Genomic DNA, 16,418 nt, shown 5'->3' with positions numbered 1-16,418 from the left:
TAAAAACCTCCTTTTTGAGGGAACTAATTCTTCAGTTTCAAACACCAACTGGTTGAAAGCATTCTTCACTGTTTATTACCTTGTTCATATAATCTGTGTAACATCAAACAGAGAATCTAATGGTCGGAAAAGGAAGTAGACCAAGTGGCGGGAAAGTGGTACTTTTTGATCAGATGGATGGCAACATGTGATTCTGGTGTGGGCGAAGGAAGGCGGGAAGCAGAGAGGCCCCAGGAAGATGGACGACCTTGCACTATGGTGTAGGATGCGGTTGGCAAGCGCAGTGGTCGGCAAACTCATTAGTCAAGAGAGCCAAATATCAGCAGTACAACAATTGAAATTTCTTTTGAGAGCCGAAAACCGACTTCTGCGCATGGGCCACGAAGTTTCAATCGCACTGTACGTGCGCGCCCGCACGTGGTATTTTGTGGAAGAGCCACACTCAAGGGGCCAAAGAGCTTTGTGGCTCGCGAGCTGCGGTTTGCCGACCACTGGGCAAGCGATTGTCTTGGGGCCAGATCCCACTTCCCACCTCGTTTTGTTTGGCCCGCCAGCTCAGTGTAGCTTTATAGATGAACATTGGTAGTTTGACAATAGGCAACACTAAGTTTGAATTCCAGTTAAGTGATATGTTACCCCTTAAAGAAAAAAATATGCTGTTCTTCTTCATTAGTAGTTATGTATAACAAAAAATATACTCAATGATTATTACTTTATTTTCAATTTTGTCACTCAAAAATACGTCACAATTTATTTTCTCTTGCTATGTAGTGGCCTCAGTTTTGTCTCTTGTCTGGGAAAACAAAAAATCTTCATACCCTCTGGCTGTTTGCCTACCCCTGGCTTAGGACACTGTACTTGTCCCCCACCCCAACCCCTGCATCGGAATTCAACTGAGATGATTTCCTTTCATCTGAGTTAAGCTCTGAGGATTGGGATGGCACTTCAGTTCTGTCTTCAAGATTTTATCCATCACTTATTGAATCCTGGGTCTTGAATCCTCTGTGTAGCATTGGTCCTGGTAGGCTGGAGAGAAAGAGATAGATGTGATTGCGAGCTTTCATCCTCCATCTTCTCCTTTCACCTTTTACCACCAATAGAGGGGTATTTGGGGCATTTCCTGGTGCGAGCTCCCGGATTATGGCGCTCAGTCCTGGCCGTGGGTGGGAATCAGCAGAGGGCATGACCTCAGTCTGTTCCATTGGTCTGTGCAGGTCAGTCTCCCAGGTGGTCTTCCAGTACATTCTGTGCACATATAAGAAAAGGACATGTGTAGTTACTCCTTATCCTTTTTCCATTTATACAGATTATACATTCCATGCATCTTTATATTTTTCTTTTATGATCTTGGCAATCTTTCTATATCAGTACATGGGAATCCCCTCGACTCCCTTTTTAAATGGCTCCATAATATCTTATTTATTGAACTAGTTCCCAGTTGATGGACACTTAGAGTGTTTCTAATCTTTTGTTATTGCAAATTATACTCTGGTGAATACCTTAATATGCCTGGACCGGTGTCTCTCTATAAGATCAATTCCCGAAGTAAAATTGTGATATTAGTAAGTTTAGGAGATATTTCCAAATTGCCCACCAAAGAGATGCCACCAGCAACATGCTGAGTGTGTGTATTTTTATGTCCGGTGATCCCAAGGGTCAATGGCAGACCATGGCCTCAGAACTCACTGTGTCTCCTGTAAATGCTTGTGGACTATTAACATTGGTATCACGTCCATGTGGAAAATGCAGATTTCCAGTGAATTAGAATCTCAGAGAAAAGGGGACCCGGGAACATACATTTCTAACATTCCCCTGGTTAATCCTACGTATGTCCCCCTGCCCTGGGAAAAAGAATTATACAGATCTGAAGTAAACACCAATGATAGAGTAAAACTGCCATTTTTTTATCTTCTCATTCCAGAACAGTGCCCAAACCTCGTGTTAAAAAGCAACCCAAAGCTCAGCGTGGAAAGAAAAAAAAGCAAGAGTCTTCTGATGACGATGATGAAGACGACGAAGCTCCCAAAAGGCAGACTCGTCGCAGAGCGGCTAAAAACGTGAGGTAGGTCATGCCCCGGAAGTTTTTCATGAGGGTGAGGGCGATAGTTTGATTGGCTTGCATGTGGTTCTGAGCCCCTGATTCTGCATCTGGTGGGCAGAAATAATGACCTGTGTCCCGTGGAAATCTGGAAATCTGGTCTGTGTGGGCGCAAAAAGAAGGGCGTTGGCCAATGGGAATATGGAAAAAGTAGCAATAGCTCATTTCAAGCCTTCATTCCTATCAAGACAGCTGCCTCAAGTTCACGTCCTGTCGAGGTAGCTAGGAGATGTTATCTTCACTTCATAACATCCCTTTTTAGGAGAGATGTTGGGGTGTGTGCTATTGCCTCACTTAACTCAGCATTGTGCCTCTGCAGCTACAAAGAGGATGACGACTTCGAGACCGACTCAGATGACCTCATTGAGATGACCGGCGAAGGGGTTGATGACCAGCAGGACAGTAGTGAAACCATTGAGAAGGTCTTAGACTCACGGCTGGGGAAGAAAGGAGGTATGTGCCTTTGGCAAGCAAATTCCTTCTTTTATCTGCCCAGTCAGACCCAAATTTTACATATTTCAACTCTGAAATGATGCATGGCAGTCCTGCCCATATTTGTTGTGAAATAGGGAATTTTTTTCTGACCCCCATCTTCATTATGTCAGAGCTGATTTTGAGATTTTAAAATGAAGCTAATAAAGATGTGTTACTATCTTAAAAAGCAGTGATGTAGCAGAGGTTCTTGCTCATTAACGTTGAGCTAATGTGCCTTTCGTTGTGTCTGAATCTCCTTGTGAACAGTATGAAACTGGTTAAATGCCTATTTGGATGATGATGAAGATTATTTTATATTCAAATTGAGATAGAACTCAATTTCTTTAAAGTAATCTTGCTATAAAGGAAATATCAAGGTAACATCTAATGCATTTTTTTCTGTGTTCTTTTTTCCTCCAACCTCATTTGAGGTTATGAGTTAACAGTTAACTTTGGGTAGATGGTAATTGGTGGAGATACATTTAGTTTCTTACCTTATCCATCATAATCCTGGATGGATGGATTTGTTTTCTGAGTTAGTAGGGACCAGAATAAAAGGGTGTTGCCGTTTCATTTTTATTGTGTTTGGACACAAGGATTTCTTTGATTTCACTGGCAAGTTTTGGAATATGTTTTAAATGAGTTTGCATTTTGAAAATATTTTAAATTATTTATCTCATTTATCCTCTATTGTTTGCAAATTTCTGCTTCTTTCAAGTCCAAGGATTTTGGTGCTTCATCTGAAAATAGACTCTTTAGACAATTGAGTGCTTGGGAAACTTTTCAGTGTCTGGTTTCATGTAGTTTATCTAAAATTTGTTAAAATTGAATCCTTTTGCAGCCACGGGAGCGTCTACTACTGTGTATGCGGTTGAAGCTAACGGAGACCCAAGCGGTGACTTTGACCCGGAGAGGGATGAAGGCGAAGTCCAGTACCTCATCAAGTGGAAGGGTTGGTCTTACATCCACGGCACGTGGGAGAGCGAAGAGTCCTTGCAGCAACAGAAAGTGAAGGGCCTGAAAAAACTCGAGAACTTCAAGAAGAAAGAGGACGAAATCAAGCAATGGTACATTTTCCATCCTGGGTTAAAGAAATACATTTGCAGCCCGAGGGACAGGAAGGTTCAGTATACCTGGACATCATACCTGTCCGTGTAATGTGGTCAGGTTATTTTGTGTTAGGAATAGGGGCAGATGAGTCCTATCTTTTTTTATTTTTTTATTTTAAGAAAACATTTTTATTGATTTCAGAGAGTAAGGAAGAGGGGGAGAGAGAGAGAGAAACATCAGTGATGAGAGAGAATCATTGATCGGCTGCCTCCTGCATGCCTCCTACAGGGGATCGAGCCCATAATCTGGGCATGTGCACTGACCAGGAATCTAACCAATAACCTCCTGGTTCATAGGTCGACAACTCTGAGCCACACCGGCTGGGCCAGATGAGTTATAATTTCTGTTTTACTACAATGCAAAATATGCTACTTCACTAAATCACATATTTTTCTTTTGAGTTAAAAACAGTAATATGTGTTGTTAAGATAGAAGTGTCTTATATGTTTAAAATTTAAAATTCTCAGAAGTATGATGAGATCTAACTTTAGGTGGCTGCTGTTGTCCTTCTAATGAGCTTCGGTGCTAAGAATAACTCGTTTTCAAAAAGGCCACATTTAATCACTCCTAAAGCCCATTATATGTTAAAAAAGGCATGTCATCTTTTAAATCTGGAAGACAGTTTTATTCTCTCGGTCTGTTTAGATATATTATCCCATGAATTTGTCACAAAGTAGTTATGCTTAGGTTTCTTTGTAAATCGGCCACACAGAGGCATCTACAGTGTTGTGGTTTCTAAAAGTTGTGTGTTTTGTAACGTCTCCGACCTGCTTACTATATACTAAAGGGGCAGATGGAAGTGAAGATGGCGTCCTTCCCTCCCTCGGACTTTGCTTTGATGGATGTCTGTGGATGCCCCAGAATTAATGAGCGTGTCCTTTTTCTGTCCGTCGTCTGTCCAGGCTGGGGAAAGTTTCTCCTGAAGATGTGGAATACTTCAACTGCCAACAAGAACTGGCCTCAGAGCTGAACAAACAGTATCAGATAGTAGAAAGAGTGATAGGTAAGAACATGGAAACTTTATTTATTTACGTATGTATGCATGTATGCATGCATGTATGTCTATCTAGTGCTGATGATAGTGATAACTTCTCTCTCTTACTGTCCATTGTTTAGCTATGAAGACAAGCAAGTCTACCCTGGGTCAGACCGATTTTCCAGGTAAGCAGGAGATCCTGTTTGCTAATGTGCAGCATTTATGAGCAGTGGATGTTTTGCAGTGTTCACAGTTTTGCCACGTGATACGTCACTGGTTATAAGTAACACAGAATGTCAGTCCCCTCCTGTAAGGGACAGTGGCTTACCTGTACGTTTTTACACGTGAAACAGCTCACAGTCGGAAGCCGGCACCTTCGAATGAACCCGAATATCTATGCAAATGGATGGGCCTGCCCTACTCAGAGTGCAGCTGGGAAGACGAAGCCCTGATCGGGAAGAAATTCCAGGGCTGCATCGACAGCTTCCACAGCCGGAACAACTCCAAAACCATCCCGACGCGAGAGTGCAAGGTGTGGTGCCGGCCGCTTTGGTGTTTCGGGGGAAGATGTAGTGACACAGAGGACTGGTCACGTGGCTATTGGGAAGATAAACTGTTCCCAAAATAAGGGACAATTTCCATTTTGGAAATGAAAGAAGATGAATTAACCTTCACATCAAAGACAAATAATTAAGAGGAGAGGATGAGTTGAAGAAGGCTTTGCTGACTTCTTTACTCTTATAATTTATAGAATCTTATTTATCAAATCTTATAATTTATATATCTAATTAGAGATATTGTAGAGAATACTTGAAATAAGTTTTATTGATTTTAGAGAGAAAAGAAGGGAGAGGGGGAAAGAGAGAGAAACATTGATGGGCTGCTTCCTGCACGCCCCCCCACTGGGTAGCGAGTCTGCAACATGGGTATGTGCCCTTGACCAGGACTCGAACCACTGACCTTTGGGTGCATGGGACAACACTCAACCAACTGAGCCACACAGGCCAGGGTGAAATAATGTGAACACTTTAAAGAGGAGTGATGGAAAGGGGAACATCTCTCAATTTTAAGTTAGATACTAAGCATATCAGCTTTTCTATTGGCTAATTGGTTGTACACGACCTTTCCCTTCGTTGGAATTCATTCTAAAGTGGTGTCCTTGGCTCTTTAGTAATAAAAGTACAGGTAAGACCTGGGCTCTGTCTCCGAGAGGTTGACATTCAGGCTTATGGCACCTGGGAGCCAAGTCGTTTTGGGAATATGGACCGCAATGAAAGGGGTTGTGGTGGGTTGCTGATTCAGATGTGAAGTTTGAATTTGTATGCTTTGGTGCTGAACACGTAACTCATGGCTAGTAGCATTTTAGCACAGGAATAGGAAGAAAGTTTTTTTCTGACCCGGGGCTTGGTCCATTTTCTCTTTCAGGCCCTGAAGCAGAGACCACGATTTGTGGCCTTAAAGAAACAGCCGGCATATTTAGGAGGGGAGAATCTGGAGCTCCGGGACTATCAGCTAGAAGGCCTCAACTGGCTCGCTCATTCCTGGTGCAAGTAGGTAGACAAGATGTCCGAACTTTCCTCACTGTGTTTGGCTTCTTTATTGCTAGAGGCAGAGAATCACTTCTTTGTACTGTGCATAGTAGAAATTTTAAAATTCTGTGATTGAGAGAAGTCTGCCGTTTTAATCGGAAGTCAAGAGTACAGTCAGCCTTTTAGATCCACACAGTCAACCAATATTGGATTGAAGATATTCTGGGGGAAGGAGTTTGGTGAAAATTAACCCCGTTGCCTCCCAGTAGGGCGGAAAGACAAGAGAAATATGAGGGAAATTGCTCAGGCATACTCTGTATCTGAACAGTATGTTAAATAGGTGTATCCCAGGTTTATAGAGGTATGGCCTCCTCATTCTCCCTTCCTCAAGTATATTCTGATTTGTTCTTTTGTGTACTTTCCCCCTAAATTAAAAATTTAAACTCTTCTTGGTGAATCAAGTGTAATACTTTTCTTTGTTTAACCTTTTGCACTCGGATGTCGAGTGTGACTCGACACGGTTAGCATTAGAATAAAGGAATCGAGAAAAAAGCAAGCGAGTGCAAAGGGTTAATCCTCACCCAAAGGAAGATGTACTTAATTTTTAAAATTGATTTTAGAGAGAGAGAAGAAGGCGCGGGGGAGAGAGACATTGATGTGATAGAGAACCATCCTGTTGAAATCCAGCCCATCTGCTACAGCAGCGTTTCTCAAAGTGTGGTCCCAGGAATACACCTGCATCAGAATGTGCAGCAATGCTTGTTACAGTGCAGATTCCTGAGCCCTTTCCCAGATACTGATTCAGGTGTAGAGAGGGATTCAGAAATTGCCCTATAGCCAGTTTGGCTCAGTGGATAGAGCATTGGCCTATGGACTGAAGGGTCCCGGGTTCAGTTGTGGTCAAGGGCACATGCCCAGGTTGCAGGCTCGATCCCCAGTGTGGGGCATGCAGAAGGCAGCCTATCAGTGATTCTTGCTCATCATTGATGTTTCATCTCTCCCTCTCCCTTCCTCTCTGAAATCAATGAAATATATTAAAAAAAAAAAAAAGAAACCACAACACCAAAAAAAAAAAGTCTATAGCTTATACCTGCTGTAGACGGTAGTGTCTTTAAAACAAGCTGTATGCACAGCAGCATGCAGGTCTGGCGCGTAGTGTGGATAGCTCTGAACAACCTGGTGGCGTGCAGTGGCCTGGGTGGGTAATTCGAGCAAAGGTGCCTGGCTCTCAGGCTCCAGGTTCTCCAGTGGGGCTAGCCAGTCTGCACCTGTTTTCTGTGTTGGAAGCCAAGTCCATGTGCTTGTGTACACCTGCTTTCTCTGTTACAAGGGATCGATGTACAAAACCATATGCATGGTCAAGAATGTAGTCTGACTACCAGTGATGGCGAACCTCTGACACGCGTGTCAGTGCCATTTCTGATGACACACGGCCGCTGAGGCGGCCGCATGCTGAGGATGAAACATTTATGTTATTTAAACTATAAATATCGCGAAATAATGTTTTTTCCTCAAAGGGACACACTACCCGAGTTATGCTCAGTTTTTTGGCGAAGTTTGAAACACCGAGCTCAAAAGGTTGCCCATCACTGGACTAGGCTCTTGTAGTAATCCAAGTCCTTTTTTTTTTTTAAATCCTCACCTGAGGATATTTTTCCATTGATTTTTAGAGAGAGTGGAAGGGAGGGGGAGAGACAGACAGAGAGAGAGAACATTGATGTGAGACACACACATCGATTGGTTGCCTCCTGCACGCTCCCTGACCAGGGCCAGGGATTGAGCCTGCAACTGAGCTACATGCCCTTGACCGGGAATGGAACCCAGGACCCTTCAGTCCTCAGGTCGATGCCCTATCCACTGAGCCAAACCGGCTAGGCCTAATCCAAGTCTTGATCATGCTTAGATCACTTGTTACTCTTTTGTAGCTTCCACTTTCTTATGTAGGAGATTTAATTGCAGGTGAGAGGAAATACAGTTGAGATTCACACTGAAGTGTTTTGCTTGGTGACATCATAGGGCAGTGGTCAGCAAACTCATTAGTCCACAGAGCCAAATATCAACAGTACAAAGATTGAAATGTCTTTTGAGAGACACATTTTTTAAACTTAAACTTCTTCTAACGCCATTTCTTCAAAATAGACTTGCCCAGGCCGTGGTATTTTGTGGAAGAGCCACACTCAAGGGGCCAAAGAACCGCATGTGACTCGCGAGCCGCAGTTTGCCGACCACTGTCATAGGGCATTGGCATCCTTGCTCTCTGTTTTTTTGTGAACTAATGATGTTTTTTTTTTTTCTTCTTCCTGCAGAAGCAACAGTGTAATCCTTGCTGATGAAATGGGCCTAGGAAAGACCATCCAGACCATATCATTCCTCTCCTACCTGTTCCACCAACACCAGCTGTATGGCCCCTTTCTTATAGTCGTCCCTTTATCCACCCTCACCTCATGGCAGAGGGAGTTTGAAATCTGGGCACCAGAGATTAACGTAGTGGTTTACATAGGTGACCTGATGAGCAGAAATACGGTGTGTAAACAAAAGAATTGGGGTAGAATCTGTATTGTAAATGTATTTTGGGAATTGACCTAAAGCCATTATAGTTTTTGGTAAAGTCATGATTCTGTGCTGTGCCCCTGATATTGGGGGATATATGTATCACAAAAAATGCAACCCAGATATTCTGTAAAACATGCGTCTATTTAAGGAAAGTACATGAAGGGGAATCTCTTAATTGGATTGCAATATTAATTACGTTTTTCTTCTCTCTGTGTTCTGGACTTGTAAGACCACCTTATTTTTGAAGGATTATAGGGAGTTAATACCTTGTGGAACGTTAATATTATAGCTATTTGAGCAGAGAGATAGTACTGAACAAAATCGAGTTCTTAAGAGTGTGTTTCCCAATCTTTTAACATGGTGAGGTTGCAACTGTCCTTGAAAAAAATGTTAAAATTTAAAAAAAAAAAAGTAATTAAAATTGCATGACTTATAAGAAAGGAATAAGGGGAAAGGACAATGGCCAGTCCAAGTCAGCAGAAGTGAGCTTTGCCTGTTACCAGACTTAAGCATCAGAAACTTAAATCTTTCTTTGGTAGTAACTGTTTTTACAAGCACCTGGTAGGTGTCATGCCCTGTGCTGGGTGCTCTATGTATACAGCCTGTGATCCTCATGATAGCCTCCACAGTAGACCACATTCTTTCCAACCGATGAAGGGGGTGACTCAGACAGGTGAACACTTGCCCCCTGGCCCCCCATGCCAGCTAGAATGTGGGGTTGGGACCGATGTGTCTGGGCCCATACTGTTGCTCTTTCACCCCTGTATGGTAACTGTTTCTGGGGGATTGCTTATAATAAGAGCAAGCCATCAGGAATCCACAACCCTTGGAGAGAGGTTACATATTGTCGTGCTAATTCCAATTTATTTTTATGACATATTGTCATTGTCTAACCGAAACTTTGGCAGATTTCATTGCCCTAATTCTGAGTTTCTGAGTATACAGTAGTTTTTAGCTTTGTTAATTTATATTTTTAACCGTCACAAAAGAAAAAACAACTTCTGAGACTATGCACAATGGCTTTAAGCACTGCAGTGCATAGTGAAGAAAATATATATTTTGTTGATTTTTTACAGAGAGGAAGGTAGAGGGATAGAGAGTTAGAAACATCCATGAGAGAGAAACATCGATCAGCTGCCTCCTGCACACCCCCTACTGGGGATGTGCCCGCAACCAAGGTACATGCCCTTGACTGGAATCGAACCTGGGACCTTTCAGTCCGCAGGCCGATGCTCTATCCACTGAGCCACACCGGTTAGGGCATCCTCTGGGAAGTTTTCTTAGTGGTCTTCAGTACTCCTTTAGCTTTGTTGTCTTTCTTCCCACTGGTGGGAGTCACCTGCACGTACGTACTCTTTGCCCTGTTGTCATGACAACCAACTGCAGAAGCTCTGTCATGGGCATTGTGCTGCCTGAACATCCAGTCACACCTCAGTGTGAATGTGTTAGCTTCTGTGTTTCCTCACATGGACGTTATTTTCATTTTCATTCAGGTTAAATTACATTTTCACAGTAAGCGTCCCTTTTTCTTGGGGCCCACATCTGTCTGCTCCGTGATTCATGAAATTTCTGACCTCCCTAGTGGTTGGAGTTTGTTTGACTTGCTAATAAAAGTAGTGCCCTGTCCAAGAAAATAATCAGGTTATATTTCCTTAAGAGAATTCTCATTTTGGGGGTTAAATTGCTGATGAAATGCATTTTTTTGGTCAGTTGTGTTGGGGCTGCAGGGGCGAAGGGAAATGACAATTTATTTGAATTCTGACAGTCAAGTTTTGGCTGCTCAGTGATAGATCTTTTAATTCTATCTCTTAACTGCTTTATACTTCTGTTGATTAGGTCATTTTAGAATGTATAAGGTATTTATTAAATTCTACAAGTTTTTTTATTGGGCATGTTTCGGTTGCATCTGTCATAAGACTGGCTGGTAAAAGTAGAAATTGTATCTGAATTACCCTTTTCTTTTATAGATACGGGAATATGAATGGATTCATTCTCAGACCAAAAGGCTCAAATTCAATGCACTTATAACAACATACGAGATCCTCTTAAAAGATAAGGTGTGTAATTGGTAACTAAAAGGCTAAATTTTGTAGTGCGACTTGTCCAGATGGTGGGGTGTGCACTTCCCACTTGCCATGTTATTTTCCTCTTTCTTTTTTTAAAAAAAGCAAACAAATGAACAGACAAATCCACAATGAATATTAAGGTTATTAAAAAACAAACAAACGCACAGTTGAAGGGACCTTAGGTCCCCTACCCTAGTCCAATGGAATTAAACAGGACAAAGGGGTATTGAGGCCCGTAGCTCCCCTGAGATTCTAGGCAATCCCGGGAAACTGGGCCTGGGTGCCATCCTCATGGCGCCAGCATTTCTCCAGAACAGGTGATGCGGGTGATCTCTAAGGGGGACAGAAAATGGAAGCTCTTTAAATTACCTTCTTTCTACAGTTTAGTAGGAAATGTAGGTAGCAAGTGATCCCATTGGTGACTGTAAATAAATACGTTCAGTTTGGTGGCTCTTAATGTTTCTGTGCTTGAGGGTTGGGCTGGAGAACAGGGAAAGAAGAACCTGAATGAAAGAGAGCAGAATCCCCTGTTTTTTGTTTTTTTGCCCAGCATGCCAATTTTTGTATTCTTGCTTCTGGGCATGCAGCAATACCTGGCCTGAGAGAGCCCCTATAGGTTTTAGAAGGAGAAAGTGCTCTTTTGAAAAGAGATCAATCTGGCAACCAGCAGAATAAACAGAAGAGTCCTCATATACCCTAAGTCTGAAGAATCAGTGTTTCCGTGTATACCTTCATGATGGTATTTTGTACAAAGATAATGAACACTTGAAAGTACTTGTGGGTTTCCTTCTGACCTGGTGGCTCGTTCTGTTTTGTTTTTGCTTTAGACTGTGCTGGGCAGTATTAACTGGGCCTTCCTGGGAGTGGATGAAGCCCATCGGTTGAAGAATGATGACTCTTTATTGTATAAAACTCTGATTGATTTCAAGTCCAACCATAGGCTCCTGATTACGGGGACCCCTCTTCAGAATTCCCTCAAAGAGCTCTGGTCCTTGCTGCACTTTATTATGCCGGAGAAGTAAGCTCCTTCCTGTGTATTTCAAAACACGCTAGAATGTCTGAAATGCCAATGCTTTCTCATTCTTTTTAGGAGACAGACCTTAGGGAACATGGATGGCATGTTTTGGGGAAAGCAAAGCATTAACTGAGGCAGGAACAGACGTATTAAGATGTTCCATCATCCTTGAGCAAAGGCATAGAAACAGCCTGTTGAGGAGAAAGCACATTGATTGCCAAACATTTGAATCAGTTACTTGCTTTGGGGAAGTAATTAGTAGATAGGAAACATCAGACCTCCTCACTGTTGTTACCAAGTAATCAATAAAATCGAAATGGTGTGTACAAGGTACACAATCTGTCTAATACTAAACATACCTTAAGTCCAAAGCTTTGCTAACAGAAGCATCACCGTTAAGCCTTCTTCAGGTCTTTAACTTACTAAAAAATTTGTGGGATGTCTCTTTTAAAGAAGATTTTTATGGGAGAGATGGTGTGCACATTTTATCAAAGTTAAATTTATTCGGAGGTGTTTGGTGATACTTAACATGAAATCTAAACTGGGCCTGATTTGAAGAACCCTTCTCAGTACCTGGACTTTACCCTGACTCATTGCGCACCACTTTCTCCATCACTCATTCTCCTCCAGCCATTCCAGCCATCTGCTTATTGCTTTAACATGCCATGCCATGCCATTGCCAGTCCTTTGGTCTGGGACAGTGGTCGGCAAACTGATTAGTCAGCAGAGCCAAATATCAACAGTACAACGATTGGAATTTCTTTTGAGAACCAGATTTTTTAAACTTAAACTTCTTCTAACGCCACTTCTTCAAAATAGACTCGCCCAGGCCGTGGTATTTTGTGGAAGAGCCACACTAAAGGAGCCAAAGAGCTGAATGTGGCTCGCGAGCCGCAGTTTGCCGACCACGGGTCTGGGATGTTTTTCCTCCTCATCTTCCATAATATTCTTGCCTCCGTTTATGTGACCATTTCTTTTTAGAGGTCATCTCAGACTAGAGTAGCCTTTAGACATGCTTAGCATCCCTACCCGGTTTTGTTTTCTATACGGCACCTCTGTTTTCCCTCTTTATTTTGTCATTCATCACATGTCATTCAAATTCAGAGAAGATGTGAGTGTCTGCTCTGTGTCTGTCATAAACTGATCAAGGCTTTTCTGGACAGCCTAACGTCCAACATAGAAAATGGTCCCTTCCCCCATTTGTTGTTAGCTTTGAAAACTTCTTGAGATACAATGTACATACCATAAAGTGTACCATTGTAAACAAACAATTATTTTTTAGTAAATTTGTAGAGTTGTGCAACTATCACGATAATCTAGTTTTAGAATATTTTTTTTCATCCAGAAAAGTTCCCTCTTGCTTGTTCACACAAACTCTGCTTCACTAATCAGCTTTCATCTCTAGTGATTTACCTTTTCTAGAAATTCCATTTGAATGGAAGCTTAACACGGTCCTTCTATTTTTGGCTCCTTTCGCTTGGCATAATAGTTTTGAGATTCATCTTTGTCCTAGTTTATCAGGAGCTATTCTCTTATTATGCATTGTCTCAATCTGTGGCTTGTCACTTCATTTTCTTAATGTTGTCTTTTGAAGAGCAAGCGTTTTTAAATTTGATGAAGTATAATTTATCATTTTTAAAGGGATTGTCATAAAATGTGACATTTGCCTAACCCAAGATTACAGAGACTTGCCTTTTTATTTCTTCTAGAATTTCTTACATTTAGGCCTGTTTCATTTTGAGTTACTTTTTGTTTATAGTGTTAAGTGTGAGGGCCCAAGTTCATTTATTTTTGCAGAGGGATTTTTGGAAATTGTTCTGGTGCCATTTGTTGAAAAGATTATCCTTTCTTCATTATATTGTCCTGGTACAATTGCTGAAAATCAGTTGAAGCCATAAATATAATGGTCTGTTCTGTTCCATTGGTACATATTTCTGTCCTTATGCCGATACACACTGCATTGATTACTAGCTTTATACCACTTGGTAAAATGGGGAAGAATATAAATTCCAACTTCGTTCTTTTCCAGAATTATTTTGGCTATTCTAGATTGTTCGTACTTCCATATATGTTGTAGGATCCGCTTATTAATTTCTGAAAAGAAAAAAAAAAGCTGAAATATTGATAGGCGTTGTGTTGAATTTATTGATCAATTTAGCGAGAATTGTTATCTAAACAATACTGAGCCTTCTAAGCCATAGTCATGGCAAGTTTTCTCCATTCATTTAGACCTGTAATTTTTCTGTGCAGTGTTTAGTAGTTTCAGTGTGTAAGTCTTTATACTTTTGTTAAATTTATTCCTCATCTTTTAATTTTGAGTGGAATTGTTTTGTTTTTTTTTAATCTAATTTTCAGAGTGTACCAGGAAATTGAGTTTTGTAGAGTGATCTTGTAGCTTGTGACCTTGTAAAGATTATTCCCACTATTTCGTTGTTGTTGCTGACTTCTCCGTACTCTAGTACAGGGTCTCATCTTCTCCAAGTAAAGGTAGCTAGTTAGTTATACTTCCTTTCCTCGGTGTGCATGGCTGTCTTTTTTTTTTTAAAAGAAATATATTTCACTGATTTTTTACAGAGAGGAAGGGAGAGGAATAGAGTTAGAAACATCGATGAGAGAGAAACATCCATCAGCTGCCTCCTGCACACCTCCTACTGGGGATGTGCCCGCAACCAAGGTACATGCCCTTGACCGGAATCGAACCTTTGTCCTACAGAATTTTTGTAGCTCCCCTTTATCAAACTGAGGAAGTTTTCTTCTCGTTATAGTTTTTGGGAGTTCTTACAGTGGATGAGTGTTGGATTTTGTCACATGCTATTTTTCTGTGTATGTTGAGATGACCATGTGGTTTTTGTCCTTTATTCTGTCAGTATGTGGTATATTTTGTTAGTTACGTTTTAGATGTTAAACCAACCTTTCATTCCTGGGGTTAATCTATCTCGATCCAGGCAGAAAAATTTTGGGTGGCAAGTGCTTAAATTCCTTAATGAAATTTATGTGCCCAAGTTTCCCTAATAGTAAATTTATATCATTTGTATTGTTCTTGTCAGAGGGCTATAGTCTTGTTTATTGTTATAACCATTAACTGTTTAACATAGGAACAGTGACGATTACTGACGGAAATTACGTAACTTTGACGTAACTTTGAGCAGTGACAGCTCTAATACTGCCACTAATTATTTTACCTATGGACTTACTTTCCCAAGAAATTGCAGCTTATTAAAAGAATTAAGATTACGTTTTCTGCATCTATCACACAATAACTGACTATGTTTGTGTGTATACTGATTGCATGATACCCTAAAATTTTGTGAACTCTGGATGCTGTCTCAGAGTTGGAAACCTTTATGCAGTGTAGACTGATGAACTAATCCATTGGTTTTCCTCTCTTACATTCAAGAGCTAATAAATACTATAAAGTTTATCTGTCCTTATAGGGAAGATTGTTTTCCCCCCATTTTATTTTAAAAGAAATTTTTGTTGCAAAAATGCTGTTTTTCTTTCTGTGTAACCAAGTGACACTGGACTGTTCCCTCCCCAGGTTTGAGTTCTGGGAAGATTTCGAGGAGGACCATGGGAAAGGGCGCGAGAACGGCTACCAGAGCCTCCACAAGGTGCTGGAGCCTTTCCTCCTGCGGAGGGTCAAAAAGGACGTGGAGAAGTCCCTTCCCGCCAAAGTGGAGCAGATCCTCAGGGTGGAGATGTCGGCCCTTCAGAAACAGTATTACAAGTGCGTGACCGGCTGGCCGGGCGGAGTGGGAGTGAGGTCAGGGCCCTGAAGCCAGGAGACGGGCCGTAGACAAATCCAGTTTCTCTCAGTTGAGGCCCCAGCACAGGTTTCAGTAGCAGTTTGTTGATGGTCAGAGGAACATTTATTATCCTTGCTTTTTAAAAAATACATTTGTATTGATTTCAGAGAGGAAGGCGGGAGGGAGATATATCAATGATGAGAATCATGGATCCGCTGCCTCCTGCACGCCCCACACTTGGGGATCGAGCCCAGAACCCCGGCATGTGCTCTGACTGGGAATTGAACTTCAATAGTTAACGACTCATGGCCAATCTTAGTTCAGCCAGATCTTTTGTATCCCCATTCCCACCTATGTATCATTTGAAGCATATCCCAGGTACATATCATACATGTTTCTGCATGTCTAAAAGCAAAAATAAAACTCCAAAATAAAGTTTAAAAAATCACCTCAAGCTCATAGGTACAGAGAACGCATTGTGTGTGGGGTGGGCAAAATGGACAAAGGGTTCAAAAGGTACAGACTTTCAGTTATAAAATAAGTACGTCATGGAGATGTAGTATACAGCATGGTGACTTAGTTAATAAGAGAGGCTATTAAAAGGGGAAAATTGTAACTATATGGTGACGGGTGTTAACTGCACTTACTGTGATCATTTCACAATATACACAATACTGAATCATAATGGATACCCTTGAAACTAATATAATGTTATATGTCAGTTATACCACAATTAAAAAGAATTAAGCATAACATCAATACTGTTATGCCTCACAAATTAATAATTCCTTAATATTTTTATAATGTCCAGTGAGTGTTTACATTTTCTTGGTTGTAATAAATATGCGTGC

At 41.3% G+C, this 16,418-nt stretch overlaps 1 protein-coding gene and 1 long non-coding RNA gene across 6 annotated transcripts in view; one reads left to right on the top strand and one right to left on the bottom strand.

Moving 5' to 3' along the window:
* Window positions 1–16,418, top strand: part of CHD2 (chromodomain helicase DNA binding protein 2) — a 143,566-nt gene that overhangs the window by 29,578 nt on the left and 97,570 nt on the right. For all 5 annotated transcript variants that reach the window (XR_013813131.1, XR_013813132.1, XM_079763894.1 and 2 more), the window contains 11 exons: window positions 1,922–2,062; window positions 2,418–2,551; window positions 3,414–3,639; window positions 4,585–4,685; window positions 4,799–4,843; window positions 5,012–5,190; window positions 6,084–6,208; window positions 8,494–8,710; window positions 10,708–10,797; window positions 11,634–11,824; window positions 15,360–15,548. Coding sequence is in view for 3 of the 5 variants with exons in the window: in XM_079763894.1 (XP_079620020.1) it covers window positions 1,922–2,062; window positions 2,418–2,551; window positions 3,414–3,639; window positions 4,585–4,685; window positions 4,799–4,843; window positions 5,012–5,190; window positions 6,084–6,208; window positions 8,494–8,710; window positions 10,708–10,797; window positions 11,634–11,824; window positions 15,360–15,548 (1,638 nt within the window). In the remaining 2 variants the exon portion in view is untranslated. The remainder of the gene's footprint in view (window positions 1–1,921; window positions 2,063–2,417; window positions 2,552–3,413; window positions 3,640–4,584; window positions 4,686–4,798; window positions 4,844–5,011; window positions 5,191–6,083; window positions 6,209–8,493; window positions 8,711–10,707; window positions 10,798–11,633; window positions 11,825–15,359; window positions 15,549–16,418) is intronic.
* Window positions 6,758–8,478, bottom strand: LOC307094832. The gene is made up of 2 exons (XR_013813133.1): window positions 7,778–8,478; window positions 6,758–7,558 (listed from the first exon to the last, which is right to left on the bottom strand). It is a non-coding gene; the product is annotated as an uncharacterized lncRNA (long non-coding RNA).

This window comes from Cnephaeus nilssonii (genome assembly GCF_951640355.1).
Source record: "Cnephaeus nilssonii genome assembly, chromosome: 24".
In the NCBI taxonomy this organism is placed as follows: Eukaryota; Metazoa; Chordata; class Mammalia; order Chiroptera; family Vespertilionidae; genus Cnephaeus; species Cnephaeus nilssonii.
The sequence above is the reverse complement of the archived record's forward strand: the minus strand, read 5'-3'. Positions and strand labels throughout refer to the sequence as shown.